This window comes from Triticum dicoccoides, chromosome 1A (genome assembly GCF_002162155.2).
Source record: "Triticum dicoccoides isolate Atlit2015 ecotype Zavitan chromosome 1A, WEW_v2.0, whole genome shotgun sequence".
Classification (NCBI taxonomy): Eukaryota; Viridiplantae; Streptophyta; class Magnoliopsida; order Poales; family Poaceae; genus Triticum; species Triticum dicoccoides.
Genome location: NC_041380.1, coordinates 533,729,488 through 533,757,203, shown reverse-complemented (window position 1 = coordinate 533,757,203; position 27,716 = coordinate 533,729,488). Strand labels below are relative to the sequence as shown.

The 27,716-nt window shown below is 43.4% G+C and overlaps 2 protein-coding genes, 1 non-coding gene and 1 pseudogene across 4 annotated transcripts; all 4 read left to right on the top strand.

Moving 5' to 3' along the window:
* The first annotated feature begins 514 nt into the window (after window positions 1-514).
* Window positions 515-3,009, top strand: LOC119286494 (lipoyl synthase 2, chloroplastic-like). Its single transcript, XM_037565880.1, has 7 exons — window positions 515-924; window positions 1,027-1,208; window positions 1,285-1,375; window positions 1,451-1,608; window positions 1,901-2,072; window positions 2,197-2,307; window positions 2,490-3,009. The coding sequence occupies exons 1-7, from the start codon at window positions 604-606 to the stop codon at window positions 2,574-2,576; spliced, it is 1,122 nt and encodes a 373-aa protein (XP_037421777.1). The 5' UTR covers window positions 515-603; the 3' UTR covers window positions 2,577-3,009.
* Window positions 3,010-18,723: 15,714 nt separating this feature from the next.
* Window positions 18,724-20,973, top strand: LOC119286473 (thioredoxin-like protein YLS8). 2 transcript variants are annotated; one of them, XM_037565863.1, is made up of 3 exons: window positions 18,829-18,954; window positions 19,953-20,000; window positions 20,449-20,973. In XM_037565863.1, the coding sequence occupies exon 3, from the start codon at window positions 20,449-20,451 to the stop codon at window positions 20,755-20,757; it is 309 nt and encodes a 102-aa protein (XP_037421760.1). In that variant the 5' UTR covers window positions 18,829-18,954; window positions 19,953-20,000; the 3' UTR covers window positions 20,758-20,973. The 2 variants fall into 2 exon arrangements, with proteins under 2 accessions (XP_037421754.1, XP_037421760.1); XM_037565857.1 differs by lacking the exon at window positions 19,953-20,000 and having other exon boundaries at window positions 18,724-18,954.
* Window positions 20,974-21,494: 521 nt separating this feature from the next.
* On the top strand, window positions 21,495-22,469 carry LOC119286487 (annotated as a pseudogene).
* A 4,792-nt stretch (window positions 22,470-27,261) lies between these two features.
* TRNAM-CAU lies at window positions 27,262-27,354 on the top strand. The gene is given in 2 exon segments: window positions 27,262-27,299; window positions 27,319-27,354. It is a non-coding gene; the product is annotated as a tRNA-Met (tRNA).
* Window positions 27,355-27,716: the final 362 nt, after the last annotated feature.

Here is a 27,716-nt window from a genome sequence, read left to right as displayed (position 1 = left end):
CTGGAAATTTGTATGTACAGGTGGATTTGGCACGCTGTTATCATGTGCAAGCAGAGCAACGGCTTTTGTTCCTGGAAATTTGTATGTACAGGTGAATTTATCATGTGCAAGCAGAGCAAATGACTGAAGAACTTTGGCAGCAACAGCAGACTGCTACTCACAGGTGAAGTCTCGACAGCAGTCGGATTATCTCACCGCCACCGAAACCTTCTTCCTCCAGTCCGGCCGGCGAGGTCCCCCGGAGCTCGACGCAGAGCCGCCGTCGCCTTCTCCCCACCCGCCACGCCGGCGTCCAACACGCCACGGCGTTGGCACCGTCGCACCCACCACCACACAAGGTCAAAAACAGCTTACCAACCACTGTGTTTTCAGTTAAAAACACGGCGAGGCTGGCTTTGGTGCGATCGCCGTCTTCCCGCGAGATACCCATCCTGCCCTCCCCACCACCCTGTGCAGTCCACCAGATCTCAGGGGCAAATCCGTCACAGCCAGAAGCCCTCTCCCCCCAGCTTCGGAACCATCGCCCCCGCGCCGCGCTACACAGCGGCAGCGATGGCGCCCTAGGGTTCAATTCAACCCGCCTCGATCCCTCCGCGCGCCACAATGCAGAGCTCGCTCGCCCGGCCTCCGCCCCCGCCCCCGCCCCCCTCGGCGCGGGGCTCCGCGGGCGCGAGGTTCCTCGCTCGGCCCAGGCAGGCGCTGCCGGCGGTGAGATGCCACGGCGAGCCCGCGTCGTCGTCGTCGGCGGCGTCGGGATGGGCCCCGCCGACGCCGTTCACGGGGAGGGACCCGGAGGCGAAGAAGCCGGCGTGGCTGCGGCAGCGGGCGGCGCAGGGGGACAAGTACGCCCGGCTCAGGGAGTCGCTCGGCGAGCTCAAGCTCAACACCGTCTGCGTCGAGGCCCAGTGCCCCAACATCGGGGAGGTAGGTGGAGCCCATCGAACCTCTTGCCACGGAGCCGCCGTGTTCGTGGCTCGGGCGAATGCTTTCAGCGATTTGGTGATGGTTTGCCTGCTGCTGCTGCAGTGCTGGAACGGAGGCGGTGGCGCCGGCGGGGAAGGGGACGGCATCGCCACCGCGACCATCATGCTCCTCGGCGACACCTGCACCCGGGGCTGTCGGTTCTGCGCCGTCAAGACCAGTAACAAGCCCCCGCCGCCTGACGCCCTCGAGCCTCTGAAAACGGCCATCGCGATTGCGAGTTGGGGGTACAATCACTGACAATTATCGGCATGTTAAGATGTTACAAATTAGTATCTGATAATAAACGGTGTTTCTTTGCAGAGTGGACTATGTCGTGCTGACAAGCGTCGACAGAGACGACATTCCGGATGGTGGAAGTGGCCATTTCGCCGAAACAGTCAGGGCTCTCAAGGTTTGTCTCTGGCGCCTTAGCTTGCTGATTAAGTTGGTGAATCTACCATGTGATAGTTCTGGGTCTTCTGTTCAGGAGTTGAAGCCTATGATATTGGTGGAGTGTCTAACTTCAGATTTTCGAGGCGACCTGGAGGCAGTTGCGTCTCTGGCAAACTCTGGTCTAGATGTGTATGCGCACAACATCGAAACTGTGAGGAGTATGCAGAGAATAGTTAGAGATCCCCGAGCAGGGTAATAAGATTATCCGACTTCTTTTGTACGTTGCTCAGTCTATTGTGCTCCCACCATTGTGCATACTAACTAGGGGAGCCCCCTCAAGCACTATATCATCAATACCCTCCTCTGACTCCATCACACTCATTCACAGTACTCTAATGATTTGGTAACATGACATCTGTAATTTCAAAACCTGCATCTTCACTGATAATTTTAGAAGCAATTACAGAAGGGAAATCATTAATGTCATCATATTTGCATCTGGCGATACAACTGCTACCTTATTTCCAATCCGTTATCTCTACAGATATGATCAGAGCTTAGGGGTTCTGAAGCAAGCAAAGGCTTGCAAAAAGGGCATGGTAACAAAGTCCTCGATCATGCTTGGTCTGGGTGAGACAGACGAGGAGATAAAGCAAACCATGGCTGACTTGAGGGCCATCGACGTTGACATTCTGACCTTGGGACAATACTTACAGGTTTGATGTTTAGCCCAGTTCTTTGAGGAGAATGTTTATCGACTTTACAGTGTATTGTTTATAGTTTATACTACCCTGCTGCCTTTGTAAATGCTGTAACACCCAAATCTCCTTGATCATACAGCCAACAGAAAGACATTTGAGAGTCAGAGAGTATGTGACTCCTGAGAAGTTTGATTTCTGGAAGGAGTATGGAGAATCTTTAGGATTTGTATATGTTGCTAGTGGACCTCTGGTAAGCATTGCATATAGCTGGTTATGTTTTTAGATAATAATATTTGAGACAAGGAATGCCAATGTTTATTTTAGAAGACAAACGTTTTACCAATTCTCACTCATCTTGTTAGTTGCAGTTTTGTGGTTGCTGCTGTTAGCAAACTACAGGAACTCACTTTTGTATTGTTGGACTTTTTTCAGGTCCGGTCCTCGTACCGTGCGGGGGAGATATTTGTCCAAAATTTTGTCAGACAGAAAAAGGCCCAGCTTGTATCTGCTGCATCCTAGTCTGATTCTCGTCAGTCCATTCTGTTCCGTGCCAGAGTTTTACACAGGAAGAGTTAGTTCTGAGGCCTCCAGAGCTTAGGGCGATGTTGATCCTTCAAAGTTTCGCGCTCGTCAGTTTTATGATTGCTTACACCTGATATTCAATTTCTCTGGGCACTTTGGCGCGTGTCGAATATTTTTGTTTGTATCACTTGCTTAGACAGATAGTTGTGTGCCTGTATGGAAATCCGGCAGATGTTGCATCTGCTGCTTCGTCTATGATTTATAGTGCTATATATAGTGGTGTCCTGATTGTTTCTGAAACAGTGTGTTTTGGCATGTCTGCTGGAGTTCCTTAGAGTTGCCATTACGTGCCTAAACTGAAAAATTTGTTGCACTTGCACTGGTGTGTGCCAGCTCCTTGCAAACCGAGTACTCACTCTGTTCACAAATATAATATGTTCTTTTTTTTTTGCTGGTACTTTTTTCTGAATCGGATGTATATAGACATGTTTTAGTGTGTTTTTCACTCATTTCAGCCTATATGTAGTCCATTATGAAATATCCAGAAGGAGCAAACAGTGAATACCCTTTAGGGACCTTTGGATACCAAGATTTCTGACCTCTTACTTTTGTAGTTATGAATTGGGGAATATAATCAATTATGAAACTATTATTTTTAGGGAAATTTTGAAACTAATAAGTAAGCCTTCCCTCATCCCTATTGGTATTGGTTTGGGTCATTACCTAGAACCCTGCCAGAGCCCGCCAATTTGTCAAGTTGAGGCATTTCAATTTGGATTTCAAATAAAACCCTGAGCGGCAAAATAGCTCTATGCTAGAATCATAAAAAGTTGAATACCTCTTATTTGACTTCTTCATTAGTTTGAAATGCAACAAAGACCCAAATCTAAAATGCAAAGGTTATCTTATTCAAAACCGCATTCATCACATTCCCTCTCTCGGTTTGACCGACCCTGCCACAACATTTCTACATTTAGATGCTACTACCGCACTTTCCAGAGGATTAGCTTCCAAGGATATTTATCCAGTTCACAATCATAAGAAATTTGTTGCCCGCCATATTTTCTTCCCTGGATTCCCATAATTTCTATAATTCTCTCATAACAGTGTCAAGAACCACACGTGTGCAAGTTTCCCTGCATGTGACTCAGACGTGTTTTTATCCTAGGTGTTGCCTACGACTTTGCATGGAGCTTAAATTAAAGCCATGAAACAAGTAGTTGGCAAATCTATTTTTCTATACTTGCCAATAAATGACGAGCTACAAAAGTATTCGTTTTTTTTCGTGTCAATATTATATTTGTAAACGGAGGGAGTACATATTTAACGGTATGGGAGGCCTGTTAGATCTGTGGGATCGGGTAGGGTAGATTAATCCGGTGAACCTACCTTGTCCTTGTGGCTCGAGGAGCTCCTGGTGCCGGTCATGGTGTCAGTGATGGCAGAGAGTAGTGGTGGCGGTGCTTCCCATCAGCACTGCACTAACCTAAATCGGTAGGGGATGTGGTGGGAGTACGGCGTTGCGACGAACCTCGTGATGCGAGCCGCCGGCCCCCACCTCTTTATATAGTGCAGGTGACAGGGGCCCGTCACCCGTAGTGGGTTGATCACCCCTGATCAGGGCTCGGATCTAAGGGTCCGGTGGGCCGTTGGGCCCACACGGTGGAGATCACCCTAACATTCTCCCCCTTGATCTCAACTTTTACTTTTGATCTTATACTTTTACTTTACTCGTTTCATAACAGATCAATACATAGAACATGTTTCATCGTCACAGCTCAATTGCCGATAGAATCAGACAGCCACAACGTACCTCTCTGTTTTGAAACAAATTCGTTAACCTTGGGCCCTTTTATTGTCCGGAAATTTTAGACTATACCATAAAACCCATGTCGACTGTGTGTTCTCCGAACACACTGGGCGGTAAGCCTTTAATAAGCAGATCTGCAAATACTTGTCTATTGCTTTTATGCTTCAAGCATTTCTTCATAATTCCGGACTTTCTCCTTTACAACGCATAACTCTGTGTCAGTGTGTTTGGCATCAACACTTGACTCGTTGTCATAGGAGAGAAAAACTTAAAATGGTTATCGCTGTTGTCAACCATTATCAACTTCGGGTACAGGTCTTCATAACCATTTTGCCTGTCCCTCAACCTCATATCAAGCTATAACATGTCTTTGCATCATATTGATGATAATTGTTTCATTCTTTGGAGCTTTTCCACACAAAAATCTCCAAGTATGAAAGTTAGCGACAATTGTGGATTTCGCTATACATTTCACAAGTCCTGTCTTTGTACTCACAATCTTTTGAGAACACTTATTTCTTTCAGCATGAAGCTGATATCTTTGACTCCATTCCAGTGATCTATACATGGACTGGACATTGCCAAAACAATCTGGATACGTGAACTATGTCAGGGTAATATATGAGCTTCCAACAACTGAAGCATATGGTACCATATCCGTTTTGAATCTTTTCTCATCAACTCTTGGAACACCATAGTTTCCTGTTCCATTACCCTTGACTATAAGAACAGGCGTAGGTTTCTCGCATGCATACTTTAGAGACCTTTCTTAGCATGTCCATTCAACATCCCTAATACCCCATTTTATTCTTTTCTTTGTGAATCTCGATACTTATAACGAGAGACACTCTACCGAAAACATTCTTTTGAACTTTGAGGATAAGAACTTCTTTTCTCCTCCCGCAGTAGGTTGACATCACCACTAGCAAGTAGGATGTCATCCACATGCACAGGATTAGGAAATGAATTTCCCATTCTATAACTTTGCACGAATACAATTGTCCTCTCATTTTCTTTAACCCAAAACAACATTTGATTGCTTTAGTCCATAAAAGACTTCTTCAGGCAGTACTATGTTCTTCAATCAAAGTGAAGCAAAGAGCAAGGCCTGAAGAGTCCCGTACAAAACTACTCTGTAAATTAGTATAATAGTGTATAGACCACTACTAATATAAAAGTGTTTAGATCACTACTCTAGTGATCTAAATGTATAGTGATCTAAATTATCTTATATTAGTTTAGAGAGGGCGTAAGAGTTTAAGACTATGAGACGAGAAGCATGAATATTAAAATCACCCAACATTCAGAAGATGCAGTTTATTTGCGGGAAAGTTTTATCATTTGCCCATTGTATTTTCCACTCTCATAATCTGTCCTTCCCATGAGAATGACCGGCGGGGCCCGAGTCTACATTTGATTGACGTAAGTGAGGGCGAATGACCGGGACAAAATGATGTAGCATCTCAAGGTGCCAAATGGCAAGGGACGAGACTTGCCTGCTCCCCCGTCATGTGCCCATCCGTGCTCCTGTCTACGTGGCTTATTTTGATTGGAATAAAATAAGGCCCGGCCCCACCCCCTTAAAATCATGGGGGGAAATGATTAGATTAGAAAGAAAAAAAGGGAAAAAGACAACCGTAGGATTAAGTGGGAGCACGGATGGGAGCATGGGAAGGGAGCAGGCAAGCCGGATCCAATGGCAAGAAGGTTAACGAAACATGGACACTAAAAATTCCATCTAGTTCTTTTTCAACTAAAATTTCCATCTGGTTCTGGTCTACACATGCATGTCCTCCATCGCCGCTTCCAGATTATTATTGCTTAGATCCGCAGAAGCACTTCTCTCAATTACAGGGAACAATTCTCTCAATCACTAGGAACAATTCCGATGAATCACATGAACTGTTGGAAATATGCCCTAGAGGCAATAATAAATTAGTTATTATTATATTTCCTTGTTCATGATAATCGTTTATTATCCATGCTAGAATTGTATTGATAGGAAACTCAGATACATGTGTGGATACATAGACAACACCATGTCCCTAGTAAGCCTCTAGTTGACTAGCTCGTTGATCAATAGATGGTCACGGTTTCCTGACCATGGACATTGGATGTCGTTGATAACGGGATCACATCATTAGGAGAATGATGTGATGGATAAGACCCAATCCTAAGCCTAGCACAAGATCATGTAGTTCGTATGCTAAAGCTTTTCTAATGTCAAGTATCATTTCCTTAGACCATGATATTGTGCAACTCCCGGATACCGTAGGAGTGCTTTGGGTGTGCCAAACGTCACAACGTAACTGGGTGGCTATAAAGGTACACTACAGGTATCTCCGAAAGTGTCTGTTGGGTTGGCACGAATCGAGACTGGGATTTGTCACTACGTGTAAACGGAGAGGTATCTCTGGGCCCACTCGGTAGGACATCATCATAATGTGCACAATGTGATCAAGGAGTTGATCACGGGATGATGTGTTACGAAACGAGTAAAGAGACTTGCCGGTAACGAGATTGAACAAGGTATCGGGATACCGACGATCGAATCTCGGGCAAGTATCGTACCGCTAGACAAAGGGAATTGTATACGGGATTGATTAAGTCCTTGACATCGTGGTTCATCCGATGAGATCATCGTGGAACATGTGGGAGCCAACATGGGTATCCAGATCCCGCTGTTGGTTATTGACCGGAGAACGTCTCGGTCATGTCTGCATGGTTCCCGAACCCGTAGGGTCTACACACTTAAGGTTCGATGACGCTAGGGTTATAGAGATATTAGTATGCGGTAACCCGAAAGTTGTTCGGAGTCCCGGATGAGATTCCGGACGTCACGAGGAGTTCCGGAATGGTCCGAAGGTAAATAATTATATATAGGAAGTGCTATTTCGGCCATCGGGACAAGTTTCGGGGTCACCGGTATTGTACCGGGACCACCGGAAGGGTCCCGGGGGTCCACCGGGTGGGGCCACCTACCCCGGGAAGTCACATGGGCTGTAGGGGTATGCGCCTTGGCCTGTATGGGCCAAGGGCACCAGCCCCAAGAGGCCCATGCGCCAAGAGATAAGGAAAGGAAGAGTCCTAAAAGGGGAAGGCACCTCCGAGGTGCCTTGGGGAGGATGGACTCCTCCCTGGCCGCACCCTTCCTTGGAGGAAGGGCCAAGGCTGCCCCCCCTCTCCCTTGGCCCTATATATAGTGGGGAGAAGGGAGGGCAACCATACCTAAGCCCTGACGCCTCCCTCTCCCTCCCATGACACATCTCCCTCCTCCCGCAGCGCTTGGCGAAGCCCTGTTGGAATCCCGCTACTTCCACCACCACGCCGTCGTGCTGCTGGATCTCCATCAACCTCTCCTTCCCCCTTGCTGGATCAAGAAGGAGAAGACGTCGCTGCTCCGTACGTGTGTTGAACGCGGAGGTGCCGTCCGTTCGGCGCTAGGATCATCGGTGATTTGGATCACGACGAGTACGACTCCATCAACCCCGTTCTCTTGAACGCTTCCGCGCACGATCTACAAAGGTATGTAGATCCACTCCTCCCTCGTTGCTAGATGACTCCATAGATTGATCTTGGTGACACGTAGAAAATTTTGAATTATTGCTACATTCCCCAACATGAACAACTAACAGAGGGAGGAGGGATGAGAGAGAGAGAGAGGAGGAGGAGGAGGAGGAGGAGGAGGAGGAGGAGCCTCCCTTGTCACGGTCCGTCAGTTCAGTTTCGTGATCCAACCGGATGCCGAAAATAGATGAATCGAAGGCATTTATGTTACAACTTGCACACACTAACAAGTTACAACAATGGCCCACTGTCAGTATGTGATCCATTCCTCGCGAGGCGTATCGCTTGGATGAGGCTGGTGGTCTCCTTGACTTGTGGGGCGCATCATCTTGTTCTTTCTCTTTGGATCCAGTGACCTGTCCCGCACAAGTCTTGCCTGCACTTTCTCCAGTTTCATCAATTAGCACCTTCAGTCTGCTCTCCTTTTCTTATTGTTTTGCTGCTGCACGCTTAGCCTTGGCATGGTCTCGGCACTTCTTCTAGCGTCGCTGCATCCAGGGTGTTACAATTATCAATATGTCCAAGCATGTGATTTGCACCAGACATATCGAACGATATTGTGATGTGCTGCAACGTCTAAGCACACGATTGTCACCTGATGCATTGAACGGTGTATGACCTGCACTTCTCAACCATCACGTCTAAGGGCTTATTTGCACTGGCGAAGCGAGGTAGAAACTGCTAGGGAGTGCACAATGCTAAATGAATCTCATCTAAGCCCTCCCTCAAAATATTTTTCACTGTTGGGAGGGGGCGCACGCCCCCCTAGTTGTGCATCCGCCACTGCCCCTTTGATTCAAGGATATTCATATGATTTTTAGCAGATTTTTGCTTACCTAGAAAAATTTCCTATCGTACATCATTTGATTTGTAGGATTGAATTTCTAAGGACTCCCCCGTAAGGTTCCTACCTATGTTGTTCAATTTGTATGATTCAAATCCTAAGGATTGCATTGCACTTGAAAGTCCTCTTTTTAGCCGGACCTCACGTGAGCTTGGATGAAGAGTAAAATCCAAAAAAAAAATGATGTATTTTTTGTCAACAAATAATGATGTATGTGCATTCTGTTTTTTTGCAACAAATATTAATGTTTATTTCACATGTTTGAAAAACAGTCTTTTTGAAGCATGTGAAACATACATTTTTTTAGATTTACTTTTGGATTCCAGAGCTCAGTGGGACTGGGATCAGGTGACATGCGCTACGGTGACATGCACGGTGACATGCGGCCCAAATTCAAATTTAAACATTGCGAAAAAATCTGAAAAAAATCATGCATGTTCACAGCACATACTAAGATAACCCCTAAAAATTTCAGATCAAAATCCGAAACATACATCGAGAAACAAAAAAGAGAAATCTGTCATGAATAGTTCCCGAATGGTTCTCTGTAGACTATTCACATCTGAGTTTTTCTTTTTTATTTCTCGGATGTATGTTTCGAATTTTGATCTGAAATTTTTAGGGGTTATCTTAATATGTGTTGTGAACATGCATGATTTTTTTCAGATTTTTTCGCAATGTTTAAATTTGAATTTGGACCGCATGTCACCGTGCATGTCACCGTAGCGCATGTCACGTGCATGTCACCGTAGCGCAGTCCCTCAGTGTGATCTCGAGCTAAGGACGGATCTGGATGTAACTTTTTACTTATGACTTTCTTTGCACTATCTTATCTTAACCGTTGATTTATTTTTTGAGAATCATCTTAACCGTTGATAAATAGAAGTTGTCTCTTTTTTTAGGAAAATAGAAGTTTTCTCGGAAAAGGGAAAAGGGAAATGTTACCTTTCAGCCGACGGATCACGCTCTCGCGTCCGCCGTGCGTGGAGCCGTTGGATCACTTTTGATCTGACAGACCACGTGTTCCAACAGATTCCACGCCTCGCGATCTGCCGTCCTTAGAAGCCAACTACGTGTGGATTAGTCCCACCCACCATATGTATTAGGATTCTGCAACATCCTCCATGTTTCTGAAACATGAGGAATGTTGTAGTGGCAACACGGCCTCGAGAGCCAACCACATGTCGATTAGTCTCACCCATTGTATGTCTTATGATTTTGCAGCAACCTCAATGTTTCTGAAACATGGGAATGTTGCAGTGGCAACACGACGGTGCGACGATGCAGATAAAAAAAATTCTGCAACATAATCTTTGTTGCAAAAAAAAAAATTTCTGCAACATTATCCTTATTGTAAGAAAAATCTACAACACAACCTTTGTTACAATGTTTTCTGCAACATGACGCCTATTGCAAAAAGTTTTGCAACAAAACATATGTTGCAAAAATGGGAAAAGTGAAGAGCGACCCTTGACTCAGGATTACACCAGATTTGACGGCTCGCGAGGCGGCGGATCTTTAAAAAGGATCCCCCGGCCGACACGTAGCACGCCCTTTAAATTTTTGCAACAAGACCTTTGTTACAAAAAATTACAACAAGACCTCTGTTTCAAAAAATAAAAAAGTACATGCTCGTGTCGCGTGATCTTTAAAATTTTGCAACAAGACCTTTGTTGCGAGAAAAATCTTAAGCAAGATCTCTGTTGCAGAAAATCAAAAAAAGACAGGCATAGTTGATCTTTAAAATTTCTGCAACAAGATCTTTGTTGCGAAAAATTCTTGCAATAAGATCTTTGTTGCAAAAATAAAAAAAAAACATGTTCGGTGATTGCAACAAGTAGGCTGTTGCGGAAACACCACTCTTGTTGTCACAAAGGATGGTTGTTTAAATTAATAGATCGGACGGTCATTAATGTGTCCATCCAATGGTCAATAAGGCGGTGGATCCTTTTTCAATTTCTGCCGGCGAACACGTAAGGGAAAAACTCCACGTCCGACTCCCGATCCAACTAAACAGGACCCCTCAAGGCCGACTCGGGTAGCAGGCCAGCAGTGACTTTCTTTAACGGGATTGCTAATTTTCATCCGTATGAAAATAATTCGCTTTCATCCGTTTTTCTACCCGTCGGATTTTGGTGTCAAGATTCACGTTTTCCTTTTCTTTTCCAGACTCGGGGTTGTTTTGTTCGTTACCGGGCCCGTAATATTCTCCTTGGAGACCCGTTAATCCTGGCGGGTCCGTGTACTAGCCGGTTTTTTCTTTTATTTTCGAATTTCCTTTTATCTTCTCCGCTGACTTTGTCTGTTTTCCTTTCCCATTTGGAGCGGCAAGATCTTGGAGGCAGAGAGGAGAGAGCCATGGCGATTTTGGTAGGTTAGCTTTGTCGCTGATCTCTGGAGAGCGAGCCAGTGGTTAGGCGCCCGGTCCCCCTCCCCCTCCCCCTCCCCCATCCCCTGTTGCTTCTCCTTGAAGTGTGTTGAGGCAGAGGAGAGGTCGATGCATGGTGATTCGGCAGCGGTGTCTTATCTGCTTCTGTTGATTTCGTCCCGCCCCTCCTTTTGCTGTGGTGTTTCGACCCCTGTGCCTCCCTTCTTCACGCAACGAGGTTGGTTTGCCAGTATCCTTTCCCCATGTCTTCATTTCGCTGCAATTTCTGTAGGACTTTGCTAGATCTGGCTTAGTGGTGTGTTTGTTCCCATGTGTAGTGGTGGATCCCAACTCTTTTAGGTTGTTTGTGGTGGTTCCTAGATGTCCGATTTTGCTGCAGATGGAGCAACATCTAGTAGATGTAGATGCAACAACGCCTGGTTTGATGTAGTTGTAGGGGTGGTTCCCTCATGTCTATTTTTGATTTCTGCTCCCGAATGTCTCTGTAGTTGTTCATGTGCCCCTATATGTGCACAGCCCCTAGATGTGTGGATGTAAATGTTGAATCTAGCTCCTAGATGTTTACTGTATATGTGTATGATGCCGGTTGTTTTTGTCAGTGAGTTGGATTATAACTTTGAGCAGATTTGGAGTGATCGGGACTGAATTTTATCAGTTAAGCGTCAGTGATTTTGGACTGTAGTTTCAGGTTTTATTAGTCCATCTTACTCTGTAATTTTTGAGTGCTTTTGTGTCTGGCTTTGTAAATTCAGTAATGTGTAAGTTTCAGTGATCTACTCTGTAATTTTCGAGTGCTTTTGTGTCTGGCTTTGTAACTTCTGTAATGTGTAAGTTTCAGTGATCTACTCTGTAACTTTCGAGTGCTTTTTTCTCTGGCTTTGTAACTTCAGTAATGTTTAAGTTTTAGTGATCTACTCTAAATTTCCCAATCTTTTTCCAGCACCTATTACACTGAGTATCAGTGTAACTACAGTCTGAATTGTATTGTGAATTAACTCTGGACTATAAGTTTGTATGCCCCCTTTTATCCTCTGCTAGCTTTTGTAGACGTACAACCCTTCGTTATTTTGAATGCAAATGCCGAGTCACCTGGTCAATTGAGTCTCATGTTGATGTTTTTTGGTGGACAAATTTCTAGTTTAATGTGTCATTCTCGTTCGTGAACTGATTTTTTTTCCAGTTAAGTTAAAGTGGTTCGGGACTGTCTAGACTGTGTGGTTGAATTCGGCTAGGTGTCATGCACTTGAACGTGCTGTTTGTTTCAGTTCAGATCCCTGTCCATGTCAATGACCCTGTCGATGTCCCTATCAGATGTGATGCTCTTTGTTTCAGTTCAGATCCCTTTGCTTTGCTTGAACGACTTGTTTCCTCGCTCAACATCATCTACCTAGCAACCAAACTAGTCTACTGTTTTCCCTCTATTCCTTCTCCAATCTAATCTAGTCTGCTGCACATTGGGATTGGGATTGGGTTGTGATTCCCTTTAGTCTATCACCTACCTTCTGCTCTACTCATTCTTTATTGTTTCTAGCATATTTCTGGTGAATGAACTAGCACTGCCATTGCCATGGTATTACTAATAATCACGACCACCACCTTGAGCAACTAAAGTGTATAATTACACTGTAATTTCAATGTATTTTCATTGCAATTTCAGTAATGTGCAACTTACCGTGATTTTCTCTAAATTTTCCAGTATTTTAGTGTAACTTATAGTAATATTTGCCGTGTAACTTGCAATGATTTGTACTGCTATTTCCAGTATTTTTTAGTGTTACTTACAGCGAAGTAGTTTTGTAAATGTGTATGCTCCTCCGTGCAATTTCATTCAGTTAATCTAATGCCAAACCATTTTGGTATATATTTTCAGGAAAATCCATTCAATATGTGCATGTACATTCATGAAATCTAATTCAGAATTTTCAGGAATTACCTTTTCTTAGTGGATTTTACACTGTAATCCTAATTGGATTTACAGTGTAATTCTTAGTGTATTTTAGTGGTTTTTTTACAGTGTAATTACAGTGTTATTCTTAGTGGATCCTTAGTGGATTTGTACTGTAATTCTACTTGGATTTACAGTGTATTTTCTCACTGTACTTCTCAGTGGATTTACAATGTTTTTAGTGGTTTTACATTGTAATTTTTAGTGAATCTTCATTGTAATTCTTAGTGCTCTTGTAATGTAATTCTTTAGTTGATTTACAGTGTATTTCCTAAATGTATTTACACTGTAATTGTTAGTGCTTTAGAAAGGAATCTAATTCTTTTGTTGCAGCAGCAAGGTTCAATTCAGATCCTTATGTTCAACAGTTGAATTGTTTTCCTGTCACTTTGCAAGTGAAAGATCGTGGATGTCGCCTAGAGGGGGGGGGGGGTGAATAGGCGTTTTAAAATAATTACGATTTAGGCTTGAACAAATGCGGAATAAACCTAGCGGTTAATTTGTCAAGCACAAAACCTAAAACAACTAGGCTCACCTATGTGCACCAACAACTTATGATAAGCAAGATAAGCAACTATGTGATAGCAAGATATATGACAAGAAACAATATGGCTATCACAAAGTAAAGTGCATAAGTAAAGAGCTCAGGTAAGAGATAACCGAGGCACGTGGAGACGATGATGTATCCCGAAGTTCACACCCTTGCAGATGCTAATCTCCGTTTGGAGCAGTGTGGAGGCACAATGCTCCCCAAGAAGCCACTAGGGCCACCGTAATCTCCTCACGCCCTCGCACAATGCAAGATGTCGTGATTCCACTAAGGGACCCTTGAGGGCGGTCACCGAATCCGTACAAATGGCAACCCTTGGGGGCGGTCACCGAACCCGTACACTTTGGCAACCCTTGGGGGCGGTCACCGGTACCCGTCAAATTGCTCGGGGCGATCTCCACAACCTAATTGGAGACCCTGACGCTTGCCCGGAGCTTTACACCACAATGATTGAGCTCCGAACAACACCAACCGTCTAGGGCGCCAAGGCACCCAAGAGGAACAAGCTCTAGGGTGCCCAAGCACCCAAGAGTAATAAGCTTCTCAAACTTCACTTCCACGTATCACCGTGGAGAACTCAAACTGATGCACCAAATGCAATGGCAAGGGCACACGGAGTGCCCAAGTCCTTCTCTCTCAAATCCCACCGGAGCAACTAATGCTAGGGGGGAAATGAGAGGAAGAACAAGAAGGAGAACACCAAGAACTCCAAGATCTAGATCCAAGGGGTTCCCCTCACATAGAGGAGAAAGTGATTGGTGGAAATGTGGATCTAGATCTCCTCTCTCTTTTCCCTCAAAAACTAGCAAGAATCCATGAAGGGATTGAGAGTTAGCAAGCTCAAAGAAGGCCAGCAATGGGGGCAAAAACGAGCTCAAGAGATTAGGTTCATTGGGGAAGAAGACCCCCTTTTATAGGTGGGGAAAAATCCAACCGTTATGCTCACAACCCGCACAGAGCGGTACTACCGCTCCAAGGAGCGGTACTACCGCTAGGGCGGAAGTACCCCTTTGAAAAACAACAGCGAGGAGGCAAAAGGCCAGAAGAACCGCCGGAGCGGTACTACCGCTCGTCCTCACGGTACTACCGCAAATGGTAGCAGTACTACTGCTTGCGAGCGGTACTAAAAAAATACATCCGGGCCTGCCACCGCAAGACTTGGGACGAGTTTTTTGGTCCGGAGCGGTACTACCGCTGTAGGAGCCGCGGTAATACTGCTCTGGAGCGGTAGTAAAAAATTACATCCGCTCCAATTCGCGGTAGTACCGCTGCAGCCTTTTCAGAACACCAAAACTGCCAGAACTTTTGCAAACGGACTCCGAATTCGATGAAACCAAATTTGTTGGAAAGCTAGCAACAAGGGCTAACACAATCTTGAAAGAAATATCAATAAGAAAAAAATTAGAAAAGGCCCATAAGAAAATGGTGAGGACCCTTCCTCGGATAAGACCGGTAAAACCTACAACACCGAAAACATCATAGAAGACGCATGCGAACTCTGTTTTCGATGAAACCAAGCTTGTCATCAAGATGACCATAAGCTCTAAGACTCACAAAGAGAACCAAACAAGAACCAAGAAACATGATGCAAGGATGCAATGGTTTGAGCTCTCGACGAATGATACGATCAAGCTACTCACTTGAGAGCCCCCCTTGATAGTACGGCTATCGATCCTATAACCCAGTCTCCCAACTACCACCATGAGACCGGTAAAATAGAAAACCTATCAAGGGCAAACCTTTGCCTTGCACATGATCCACTTGAGTTAGATGAAGACGATCTTGTCCTCCTCAAGATGGACCACCTTTCTTGATTGTGTTGGGTCGATGAAGACTAGATGATTGCTCCCCCATACTCCACTATGGGTGAGCCACTCTTCAGCACATCTTCACAAGTCCATTGACACCACAATGGATGGCAGCTTCAAGCACTTGATCTCTTCGTGATTCTCCACTTGAAATTGCACACGGCAATCTTGATGACGATCACCACTTGATGTCATCCTTCCCATGGGTTGTATGATATCATCCTCTTGAAGCAAGCCCATGGACACGTACCTAACCCCACATAGACTCTCACATAGACCATGGGTTAGTACACAAAGTGCAATGAACAATGCTTACCATACCATGGGATCACTTGATCCCTCTCGGTACATCTTCTACTCTTTGTGAGTTGATCAACTTGATTCACTCTTGACTTGGTCTTGATCAACCTTGAATCTTTTCAACTCTCTTCGTTTGGATGATGTCTTGAAGGTAAACATGAATGATCACACAATCTTCTTCTTCAAGACATGCTTGCAATAAGCTCAACTCTCAAATGACCAATCTTTGGATAATTCCTTGAATAGCACCTTGGTCGACACAAACTCTCCTTGAAACCAACACATGTACTCCAAGAAAAGCCTATGGACAAAACCTTCAAATATAACTCAAGGAAACCATTAGTCCATAAAGATTGTCATCAATTACCAAAACCAAACATGGGGGCACCGCATGTTCTTTCAGCAAGAAAGGAAGCATTATTTTGCAATGAATCACATTGGCAGCCATGATGTTTGGTGCAAGTATGATTTTTCTTTTTCTCTTGTACCTTTCATTTTTTTTGTTTGTTGCTGATTGTGTACTTCATCTTTTTTCATTTTTCATTGATTATTTCATTTATTTTCTTTTATCAAATACGAAGCTATTAGATATGATAGAGCATTCTGTTCGTATCGCTCTCTTGCATCCCTATGCCCAAATGGTCACGTAGATAAATTCTTGATTCTATGTTTCTGTTGATTTCTTTTCAACAAGTGTCATCCTTCTAAATCGAAGAAACATTTCTTCTTCATGATTTGTTACTGATTTTTTTTACTCTCTATCTTTATAATTTCAGTTGTACTTCCCTATTGGTCTCGATGGTCGCTGGTTTTCGTTTGTCATGTGTATCAAAGATAGAGCTTTTGTGTTTCTTGACTCGGCGTTTGGAGAGAACTCAACGTAGCACAGAGATATCCGTGATGAGCTGGTAATTTTTCTGTAAGCTTTCATGCATATTGCTGTGAGATTTTGTAGTTGTGTAACTTTCATGTACTACACAGATAGTTTTTAATTCTGCGCTCTCTGTTCTTGTGCATTTTTTCCATGTATTTTTAGTTTATTTCAGTTGTTTTCTCCTTTTATCTTAGTGGATTTACAGTGTAACTCTCATTGGACTTACACTGTAATTTAGTGCATTTTTACAGTGTAACTCTCTTTGGATTTGCACTGTAATTATCTTTAGTGCATTTTACAGTGTAACTGTCATTGGATTTACACTGTAATTATCTTTAGTGCATTTTACAGTGTAACTCTCATTGGATTTACACTATAATTATCTCTAGTGCAATTTAGAGTGTAATTTTCATTGGATTTACACTGTAACTCTCACTGGATTAGTGCATTTTACAGTGTAACTTTTATTGGATTTACATTGTAATTATCTTTAGTGCATTTTACAGTGTAACTCCCATTGGATTTACACTGTAACTATCTTAGTGGATTTTACAGTGTAACTCTCAATGGATTTACACTATAATTTATCTTATTTGATTTTACAGTGTAATTATTATTGGATTTACACCGTAATTCTTAGTTGTTGTACTACGTGAATCTTAGTGCCATTGTACTGTATTCACCACTTTGCGCCTAGTGCATTTAGTGTTAGTTATTTCAGTGTAACTAGCACTTTAATTGTACTGATAGCTCCTCCTTATCGTCTACAACACACCTAATTTTGTTTTCTACAGTAAATTAGTTTGGTATACTTTCCTGATTTTTTAGTTCCAAAACAGATTCATATTTCATTGGGCTTTGGGATGAGTATATCACTCCTATGATGCACAAACGAATTAATTTCGAAGAGTTTGATGTCTTGTACCCAGCTGTTCCTAAGCAAGAGAACCGGTATTATGTTTTTTTGCCTGACATGATTTTGATTAATTTTATATAGATTGTTTGTGGGCTTCTTTTCTAATTTTTTGTGTTCTTTGTAACTTTTCAGGCATAATTGTGGTGTCTTGGCTCTGAAGTATACGGAGATCTTCACACCAAGAACTCAGATGACAAATCTTTTCTCCAATATAGACATTCCAAATCTTAGGATCAAATATGTGAATGATATGTTTTTCAGCATCTGTGACAAATCTTTTGTCACTGATTTCTTTGGCGATGTATGTTCTTATTTTCCTTGTCCTCTAGTTCATTTTCATTTTCTTTTCTTATTTTTACCTTTTATTTTCTTTACCTATTATGGCCTCTTTAATTTTTTTGTGTAGGGAGGCAATGCCAAATGAGGTTCAGTATGTGTGCAGTCCTAGCTCAATTGGTGGATGCGTTTTCATTTTTAGTAGAATGTAACATAGAACCACTAGTACAAATCATTTGGATTATTGGTGGATTTACAATGTCCTTTTTAGTGGATTTTATAGTTGCATCTTTAATGCCTCTTGCACTGTAATTCTTAGTGTTTAATCTTAGCAGTTTTTTTTTAGTGCAAACCATTTGGATCATTGGTGGATTTACAGTGTCATTTTAATGGATTTTACAGTGTCATTTTAATGCATCTTACATTGTAATTCTTAGTGGGCATGATAGAAATTATTGTGGTTTTTAGTGGATTTACACTGAATTTCTCAGTGGTAATATTATGGTAATATACTTCTTCGTCGATGTAATTTTTAGGTGACATCATCTTGAAAAAGCTTTGGCTATGTCGCTGTGCTTCTTTGATCTTCTCTTTTAGCTGCTCCCATGCATGTCCGGGTTGAAGTTGAAGTGTGGACCCGTTAGTCTGTTTATAAAAGCGGGACAGAAAAGCAAACATGGGACATGGGACAAAGGACACTTGTCATTCTTTTTTTTTTTTGAGATGGACACTTGTCATTCTTTGGTTGATTGAAGAATATTTAGATTTCATCCGAATGTAGAATAGACAGTCCCTTCTTAAAAAGGCCGACTCGGGTAGCAGGCCGACTCGGATTAGTTGGCACCTCCGCCAGGCCGCCCTATTTTAACCAGGCCCAGGCGCCCAGCACCAGCGCACGCCGCTGATTCACCTCGGCAGTTCGTCTCCACATTATTCTCTCCGGCGGCGGCGACTCGACTCTTGGCGAGGGGCGGAGATGTCCTACTTGCTCCCCCACCTGCACTCCGGCTGGGCGGTGGACCAGGCCATCCTCGCCGAGGAGGAGCGGCTGGTCATGATCCGCTTCGGCCACGACTGGGACGAGACGTGCATGCAGGTACGGTGCTCACCCCCCCAACTAAACCCTAGCTCCTTCTTGATTCTCGCTCGATCCAACTGTTTGGTTTGATTGTTTCCGGTCGTTCGGTGCGGGGCGCCCGCACACCGGATTCGGGCGGGGATTTGTTAAAACCGGTCAAGGATTCGCCGTACGCGCTAGATCATGCTAGATTTAGTTTTAGGGATATGGGGCAGAAATTCTCCTTCATGCTGGTCTCTGTGAGCAGTTCATCCTCATGTTAACAAGTAGCGGCAAGCTCTGGTAAGGACTAGTGGCAATATGTTTACGATACAAATTATCTGACCTTGGTATTTAGGAATCTCGGTGCAGCACTGCTAATTGGATGATTGATAGTATGTTAAACAAATTTTCTCACTGCCTCGCAATTGTGCTGCTCCCAAGGTAGTATCCACGCATCCTGCAGGCACCTTTCCATTGCCTGACAGGATAGTCGGTTAATTTGGATATGCAGTAGAAGTGGAGGAAGTCCACGTGTCACTGTTTTTCTTGAAATATGGCTTCTAATTTTTGGTGAGCTAGATAGTTACTCACATATATTTTTCTGCCTGTAACATATTTGGAGTAATTCAAGCTGGTTCCTTGGTTAAGTTGGAAGTAGAACTAGCCATTGTGTACTGACATCATGTACCTCAACACAAAGTTCTGAGGAAATTGAGTGATTTGCCCTTTTCTTTCATCCAGCAACTTCTTTGATGGTTGTTCAAACTAATCCATCTCTGGAGTCTTTTTCATTTATGTTGTTGGTTGCAGTTTGACCTTCAAATTTTGTTAGGTTTTGGTTCTAAATCAATCTAGTAAATCTGGATATCTGTAGTTATGTTATATGTGGTTGCTATTGCTGCTCTTGGATGATTTCTTGCACTTTGGAGTGCTTCCTTGATCTATTGTCTGTATGTTAGCTTTGTTAATGATCTGGTTATGATTGATGGTGTCAATACAAATAGCTTAACTGCTGTTTTGGTGTACTGGTGCAGGGCTGCTACATAGCTGATTAATATGGGAGCAAATGCTTTTAATTCTCCGTATGTACTATCCACACATCCTACAAGTGAATTTGCATTCAGCCTTTCCATTATCATAAGCTCATACCGTCAGAAGCTAGTTGGTCGATTTGGAGTAGGGTAGAAGTTGGAGGATTTTTGGTTGTTGAAGTAAAGCTTCTACGTGTACTGAGAGCTAGGTTGGAACTCACCTCTATATTTTGTTGCGTTTCACATATATATTTGGAGTAGTTCACTACTGGTTGCTTGATTGAGTTGAACTGTTGAAGTAGAGCTAGCCATTATACTCAGCGGAAGTTAAGTGATGTGTGCTTTTCTTCTTTTATTGACGGCCAATTGTTCTAAATTATTGATTGCAAACTTGCAGTTTAACTTTTTTTTATTAGTCTTTGGTTCTACATCAATCTAGCATGGTTGTATGTTGTTGACTTCATCATGAGTTTCTGACTATCTGCTTGTTCATGTTTAGATGGACGAAGTGCTGTCAGGGGTGGCTGAGACCATAAAGAACTTTGCGGTGATCTACCTCGTCGACATCACGGAGGTTCCTGACTTCAACACCATGTACGAGCTGTACGACCCATCAACGGTGATGTTTTTCTTCCGCAACAAGCACATCATGATTGATCTTGGGACAGGAAACAACAACAAGATCAACTGGGCAATGAAGGACAAGCAAGAGTTTGTTGACATTGTGGAGACTGTATACAGAGGAGCTCGTAAGGGCCGTGGGCTGGTGATTGCTCCCAAGGATTACTCCACCAAATACCGTTACTGAGGTATCTGTGCTTGGCTATTCAGGTGCAGTGTGTGGCCTGCTCTGTTCTGTGAAGTGCGCTGTGTGACCCTTGATGTAATGTCTGTCAACTTTGAAAGTGTCGCGTAACTATGTATTTGTATCTTGAATATCAACATGTCATAAACCTGTAACCCTTTGAAACAGGACCTGCTGTCTATTGGTATTACTGATTAAAGTGATATTTGGTTTGAACTATGTGTGTGAATTGCTGAACAGAGGTCTTTAGGAATCTCGGTGCAGCACTTGTATTCGGATGATTGATTATATGTAAACAGATGCTCTTAGTGCTTTGCAATTGTGCTGCTCCCCAGGTACCATCTACACATCCTGCAGGCGCCTGAGAGAATAGGTGGTTAGTTAGGATATGTAGCAGAAGTGGAGGAAGGCCCTGTGTCTCTGATTTTCTTGAAATAAAGCTTCTAATTTTTTATGACCTAGATTGTTGCTCTCATTTTTCTGCCTGTAACATATTTGAAGTAGTCCAAGCTGGTTCCTTAGTTAAGTTGAAGTAGAACTAGCCATTGTATACTGACATCATGTACCTCACCACATAATCATGAGAAAATTCAGTGACTTGTGCTTCTATTTCTTTTTTCATTCAGTTGTGCAAAATAATCCATCTCTGAAGTCCTTTTGTTTGTTTATGTTATGGACTGCAGGTTGACCTTTCAATTTTATCAGGCTTGGGTTCTACATCAATCTAGTAAGTCTGGATATCTGTAGTTATGTTACATGAGGTTGCTATTGCTGCTCATGGATGGTTTCTTGCACATTGGAGTGCTTCCATGATCTGTTTATCTTTATGTTAAATAGTTAGCTTTGTTAATGATCTGGTTATGATGATAGCGTTAATACAAATAGCTCAGTTGCTGTTTTTGTGTACTGGTGCAGGGCTGCTGCTTAGAGGATTAATACGGGAGCAAATGCTCTTAATGCCCGTATGTAATATCCACACATCTTATAAGAGATTTTGCATCCAGCCTTTTCTATTATCATAGGCTCAGTCTCATTAGTTAGTTGGTCAATTTGGAGTAGGGTAGAAGTGGATGATTTTTGGATGTCTCTTTTTGTTGAACTGAGAGCTAGGTTGCAACGCAGTTTTATACTTTGCTGTGTTTCACATATACTCCCTCCGCCCCAAAATAAGTGTCTCAACTTAGTAGTTCACAACTGGTTGCTTGATTGAGTTGAAGTAGAACTCGCCATTATAGTCAGAGGAGCGATGGGTGTTTTTCTTCTTTCAGCCAATTGTTTTATTACTTTAGCAATGAATAAAATGTCTTAGATTGCAGACTTGCAGTTTATTTTTTTAGCAGGCTTTGGTTCTACATCAATCTAGCATGGTTGTATGTTGTTGACTAAATTACAAGTTTCTGATTATATGCTTGTTCATGTTTAGATGGATGAGGTGCTGTCAGGGGTGGCTTATATAGACTATAAAGAACTTTGCGGTGATCTACCTCATCGACATGACGGAGGTTCCTGACTAAAACACCATTTACGAGCTGTACGACCCGTCGATGGATGTTCTTCCGCAACAAGCACATCATGATTGATCTTGGGACAGGAAACAACAAGAAGATCAAGTGGGCAATGAAAGACAAGCAAGAGTTTGTTGACATCGTGGAGACCGTCTATGGAGGAGCTCGTAAGGGCCGCCCAAGGATTACTCTACCAAATAACGTTACTGAGGTATCTGTGCCTGGCCATTCATGCACATTCTGTAGACCGCTCTGTTGCCAGTACTTATGCTGTGACCCTTGATGTAATGTCTGTCAAACTTTGAAAGTGTCGCGTAACTATGTATCTGTATCTTGAATATCGTCATGTCATAAACTTGTAAACCTTGGGAACAGGGCCTGTTGTCTATTGGTATGGCTGATAAAACAGATCTTTGGTTTAAATAAACTGTGTGTGTGCATGGCTGAACCACGGGCTCGGATTGTCATGCTGGTAGAATGTTACTGCTCGCTGAAGCAGGTTGATATTGAGTTGAACAGAAATCCCAGGCCTCTTACAATTTTTTCCCCTTGTTCTTGGTTTGAATTGTGAGTGATGTATGTACTCTTGGTCTCCTGCGTAGTGATGTGATGCTATGTGACTGTGGAGCAAGTTTGAAAGGTTGTACTTATGTCAGTATATATAGATAGATAATAATGAAGAAAGAACAATCGATGATCAGTAAATGGCGTTGTGTGTGTGGATCGTTGTCTGAAACCTCATTTGGCCGTTCATCAGGGAGCTTAACTGAATGTGAATTGGCGAGATACAGCCATCCCTTGAATTTTCGCCATGTAGGCAGTGTTAAACGCAATGCACTTGCTAAAAGAATCAAGAAAGAGGAGCCGTCCATATTTGTTTCGCTTGTAGGATACCAAAGGAGCTGGCTCGTTGGTCTCAGAGACCGTGAGGTCGAGAGTTCGAGCCTCCGTGCACCACCATAGAATAGAAGGCCAAGTAGTGATGAAACGCTCGGTGACAACTTGGGTCGTCACATCAACACCTCATTAATCAGGTGAAATGAGCAAGTCTGAACTTGGTCTTTCTTATTTTTTGGTTCAGACTAACTACTGCGCTCTCTCCCTCGCTGCTCCTCTGCTTGTTCAGGCTCGCAAAAGATTGGATTTCGCATGATAAGTTGCCTCACATACCTCCATGATGCTCTGAGCCGCTGTAGCAGGTTCATATTCAGAGAACGAAAAATCCCAGGCATCGAACATATTAGAGTTGCAGGTCCCAACCTTTTCTTGTTCTTGTTTTGGATGGTGGCTGGTGGGCGACCAACTCTCAGTCTCACTCGTGGTTTTACTTGTCGATGCATAAAGTTCATCCTGATTCAGTTAGTTGGTCCTGCGTAGTGATGTGATGTTATATATGACTGCAGACCAAGTCCTCACCGATTTACGTAATCATTTGAACGAGTTCCTCCCGATTCAGTTTAGTCAGGTGCTGAAAAGTTGTATGTCAGCATATAGTTGAAGAAAGAACATCAGTGATATGTATGGTCCGGAGATAATCGTTGTGTCGAATCTCATCCGGCTGTTCATTGAGGGAACTTAACTGGATATGAATCGGCAAGATACAAACATCCTTGAATTTTCGCCACGTACGTAGCGTTAAACAAGAACATCCATGGTTTTAATGGTCTTCCTTGCTTAACAAGGTCGTTTGTTTCGCTTCCGGAACAACAGGTGGGGTGGTGGAGCAGTTGGCTAGCGCGTAGGTCTCATAGCTGAAAACGTGAGTGGTCCTGAGGTCGTAAGTTCGAGCCTCTCTCACCCCACACCGAAAAAGATACCACCGTAGTGATGAAACGCTCAATGGCAACTTGGGTCGCCACAAGGTACATCTGATTCGTCAGGTGAAACCGAGCATGTCTGAACCTTGGTCTTCTTTTTTCATATATTTTTTGGTCCTGCCTGGTACAATAATCTCCTCCACGGCTACAGTTTCTTGCTCCTTTGCTTTGTCATGCCCAAGCACTGATGTTCAGGCTCACAAAAAGGTTGGATTTTCACATGATGTGTTGCCTAACACATCCTGATTATGCACCGGGTTACCAACTTCGGGTTATGGATTAATGGTCTGGGAACTTGGAGCAGAAATGGGAGTGCCTTCAGACGAGGGAGCATCTCATTATCACTATAACAGTATATGCAGCACTTGGGCACTCTTTGGGTTCATCTTCCAGAATCCACTCTGATAAATTCGAATTGTCGCTGTGACATGTGAGGCATACGTATCTATCCATGGGTGTGTACTGCTGAACCAAGGGCTCGGATTGCCATGTCGGTAGAATGGCACTGCTCTTCTTGTTTCTACCTAGGTTGCCCTGGAGCCAGGTTCATATTCACCGAAAGAAAATCCCAGACCTCAAACATTTTCCCTGTTTTGAATTGTGAGTGATGCATGTACTCTCAGCCTCGCTTATTGCTTCTAAACTCCAACTAATCTTGTGCATGTGTGCCGTACTCCAACTAATCCTTTGCTTTGTCATGCCCAAGCACTGATGTTCAGGCTCACAAAAAGGTTGGATTTTCACATGATGTGTTGCCTAACACATCCTGATTATGCACCGGGTTACCAACTTCGGGTTATGGATTAATGGTCTGGGAACTTGGAGCAGAAATGGGAGTGCCTTCAGACGAGGGAGCATCTCATTATCACTACAACAGTATATGCAGCACTTGGGCACTCTTTGGGTTCATCTTCCAGAATCCACTCTGATAAATTCGAATTGTCGCTGTGACATGTGAGGCATACGTATCTATCCATGGGTGTGTACTGCTGAACCAAGGGCTCGGATTGCCATGTCGGTAGAATGGCACTGCTCTTCTTGTTTCTACCTAGGTTGCCCTGGAGCCAGGTTCATATTCACCGAAAGAAAATCCCAGACCTCAAACATTTTCCCTGTTTTGAATTGTGAGTGATGCATGTACTCTCAGCCTCGCTTATTGCTTCTAAACTCCAACTAATCTTGTGCATGTGTGCCGTACTCCAACTAATCCTTTGCTTTGTCATGCCCAAGCACTGATGTTCAGGCTCACAAAAAGGTTGGATTTTCACATGATGTGTTGCCTAACACATCCTGATTATGCACCGGGTTACCAACTTCGGGTTATGGATTAATGGTCTGGGAACTTGGAGCAGAAATGGGAGTGCCTTCAGACGAGGGAGCATCTCATTATCACTACAACAGTATATGCAGCACTTGGGCACTCTTTGGGTTCATCTTCCAGAATCCACTCTGATAAATTCGAATTGTCGCTGTGACATGTGAGGCATACGTATCTATCCATGGGTGTGTACTGCTGAACCAAGGGCTCGGATTGCCATGTCGGTAGAATGGCACTGCTCTTCTTGTTTCTACCTAGGTTGCCCTGGAGCCAGGTTCATATTCACCGAAAGAAAATCCCAGACCTCAAACATTTTCCCTGTTTTGAATTGTGAGTGATGCATGTACTCTCAGCCTCGCTTATTGCTTCTAAACTCCAACTAATCTTGTGCATGTGTGCCGTACTTGTCGATACATGATTCGACAAGGTCAAAATCCCTCGTGATTCGGTTGGACCTGCGTAGCGATGTGATACATGAACTAACAAGGTGTTGAAAAGTTGTAGTATGTCAGCATATATACATAATAATCAAGAAAGATTAATAAGTGATCTGTATGGTCCCGAGATAATATTTGTGTTGTGTGGTTGTATGGATCGTTATCTGAAATCTCATCTGGCTGTTCATCAGGAAACTTAACTGAATGTGGATTGGCCCCTTGGATTTTCGCAAAAAATGGTTCGTAGTGTCCACGGAGCGTTTACATAATCACAAAGAAACAGGAGTTGTCCATGATTTGCAATGATCTTGTTGCTGAACAAGGACATTTATTTCGCTTGTTGTACACAATTGGGGCGGTGGCGCAGTTGGCTAGCGTGTGAGGCGTAGGCCTCAAGGTTAGCAGCGTCGAGGAGGGTTCGAGCCTGAACCACACCCCCAAAATAAAAACACCTTGTATTGATGAACCGCTCGGTGACAACTTGGGTCGTCACATGTACACCTGATTCATCAGGTGAAATGAGCAAGCCTGAACTTGGTCTTCTTTTTCTTATTTTTCGCAGCGGTTTCCTCTCTCTTTTAAAAAGTTGGAATTTCACATGATAGGCTTGCCTAGGATACCTTCAGATAATGAAGCGCTTGGATGGATGGCTGCATTTTTCTTTGACAAAAGGGATGCTTGGAACAGTCAAGAAATCCAGTGCTCGATTGATTTTGAAGCTTTAACAGTAAAACAAGAGCTAAGTCTGTTGTGCTAATTGTTTGTTATTAATACCTGAAGCTCATTCTTTGTTTTCTGAACATGTGCAGAAAAAAAGGCACCTGAAGCCAGCTTTTAACACTGAAAAAAGAAAAAAATCTTATCTGCGCAGCATGATCATGGTGCAGGCAGCCAGATTTGAGATCATGTCTCCTGAGGTGATCTGTGATCGGCCACTACCTTGCCGAGTTCTCCATCAGCTACAAGCACGGAAGCGTTTAATCAGTTAAATGGGAGCGCCAAATACCCGTTTTTGTCTGTTTTCCCTCAAGCGGCATCACGCTCTGAAGTCTGAACATCACCACCACCTCCTTTCTTTTTGCCTTCCTGATACGTGAAGGCCTCACAAGCTATCACGCACACATGGGTGAGTGCCGAGTTGCTGATTATGGCTATGAATTGCAATTAGAGGAAAACTGAAGCGGCAGCTAGTAGGTAGCTGTACATGACAGAGCTAAATTGCTGCAGTCGTTGCACTTTGCTGAACTGAATGGGAATTTCCTCCAACTTTGCAGTAAAATTGCCCTCCAAAAAAGTGTTGGCAGCAAATTCAGGAAGAAATAAATAGAGGCCTCAGAACATGAGCCGTAAGGTAAGGAACAATCGGTGATTTGCAATTGTCCTCTCGCTTATATAACAAGGCCGTTTGTTCCGCTCGTAATCCAACAATTGGGGTGGTGGCGCAGTTGGCTAGCGCGTAGGTCTCATAGCTGAAACAATTGCGAGTAATCCTGAGGTCGAGAGTTCGAGCCTCTCTCACCCCACACATAAAAAGAGACCAGCGTAGTGATGAAACGCTCAGTGGCAACTTGGGTCGCCACATGTAAACCTGATTCATCAGGTGAAAACTTAGCAACTTTGAACCTGGTCTTCTTTTTTGATGTTGTTTCTTTTTTGCTGTTACGTGTCTCTCTATGCCTTGCTGTTTAAGCTCATCCTTCTCACTGCTGCAGTACTGCACTGTCTCAGCATGCAATCCTCTAACTGCACAACTATTACATGTTCTGTCAAGGGTTGGCATGGTGCCGTGGTCTATACAAGTAGTCCTAGGTAGCAATCGTGTGAACCAATCATGAGTAGTATTACATGTAAACCTGATTCATCAGGTGAAAACTTAGCAACTTTG

Excerpts from the sequence above, each read along its gene's own strand:
- LOC119286494 (XM_037565880.1), top strand. The coding sequence starts at position 604 with ATGCAGAGCTCGCTCGCCCGGCCTCCGCCCCCGCCCCCGCCCCCCTCG. Across the intron at positions 925-1,026 it reads AGTGCCCCAACATCGGGGAG|TGCTGGAACGGAGGCGGTGG; the intron begins GTAGGTGGAGCC and ends CTGCTGCTGCAG. Across the intron at positions 1,376-1,450 it reads AAACAGTCAGGGCTCTCAAG|GAGTTGAAGCCTATGATATT; the intron begins GTTTGTCTCTGG and ends TCTTCTGTTCAG.
- LOC119286473 (XM_037565857.1), top strand. The coding sequence starts at position 18,835 with ATGTCCTACTTGCTCCCCCACCTGCACTCCGGCTGGGCGGTGGACCAG. Across the intron at positions 18,955-20,448 it reads GGGACGAGACGTGCATGCAG|ATGGACGAAGTGCTGTCAGG; the intron begins GTACGGTGCTCA and ends GTTCATGTTTAG.